Here is a 327-nt window from a genome sequence, read left to right as displayed (position 1 = left end):
CGTTGGCACTTAACGCAAGTGAAGTCGGTCTGGTTGTTGTGGGTTGCTGGAAGGAGAGGGGATGCTGCCTGTCCCTGGCTGCTGCCACCTCACAGCACCTCGGGCCTGTCCCGCCCAAACACCTTCCTGCTGGGAGGAAGCTGGTTTTGGGCATCGTGCCTCCGGGAGTGAATCCCGAGCATTGTCTTGTTTCTGCTGGGCCGAGCAGCGGGTGAAATCCACGCTAATGCCGCTGTGTCTCCTCCTTGCAGCTGGTGAAACTGGCAAAGCGCCTGAAGAAGGAGAAAGTCAACGTTGACATCATCAATTTTGGAGAAGAGGTGAGAT

At 56.6% G+C, this 327-nt stretch overlaps 1 protein-coding gene across 1 annotated transcript in view; it reads left to right on the top strand.

Annotated features, from left to right (window-relative positions):
- The window catches only part of PSMD4 (proteasome (prosome, macropain) 26S subunit, non-ATPase, 4), a gene marked incomplete at both ends in the record, with an annotated part of 1,417 nt that overhangs the window by 769 nt on the left and 321 nt on the right, over positions 1–327 (top strand). Inside the window, one exon of the mRNA XM_010148661.1 lies at positions 252–320. Within this exon, the coding sequence (XP_010146963.1) occupies positions 252–320 (69 nt within the window). The remainder of the gene's footprint in view (positions 1–251; positions 321–327) is intronic.

This window comes from Eurypyga helias, unplaced genomic scaffold (assembly GCF_000690775.1).
Source record: "Eurypyga helias isolate BGI_N326 unplaced genomic scaffold, ASM69077v1 scaffold33013, whole genome shotgun sequence".
Taxonomy (NCBI): Eukaryota; Metazoa; Chordata; class Aves; order Eurypygiformes; family Eurypygidae; genus Eurypyga; species Eurypyga helias.
Note: the sequence above shows the minus strand (reverse complement) of the source record. Positions and strands in the feature narration are given on the sequence as shown.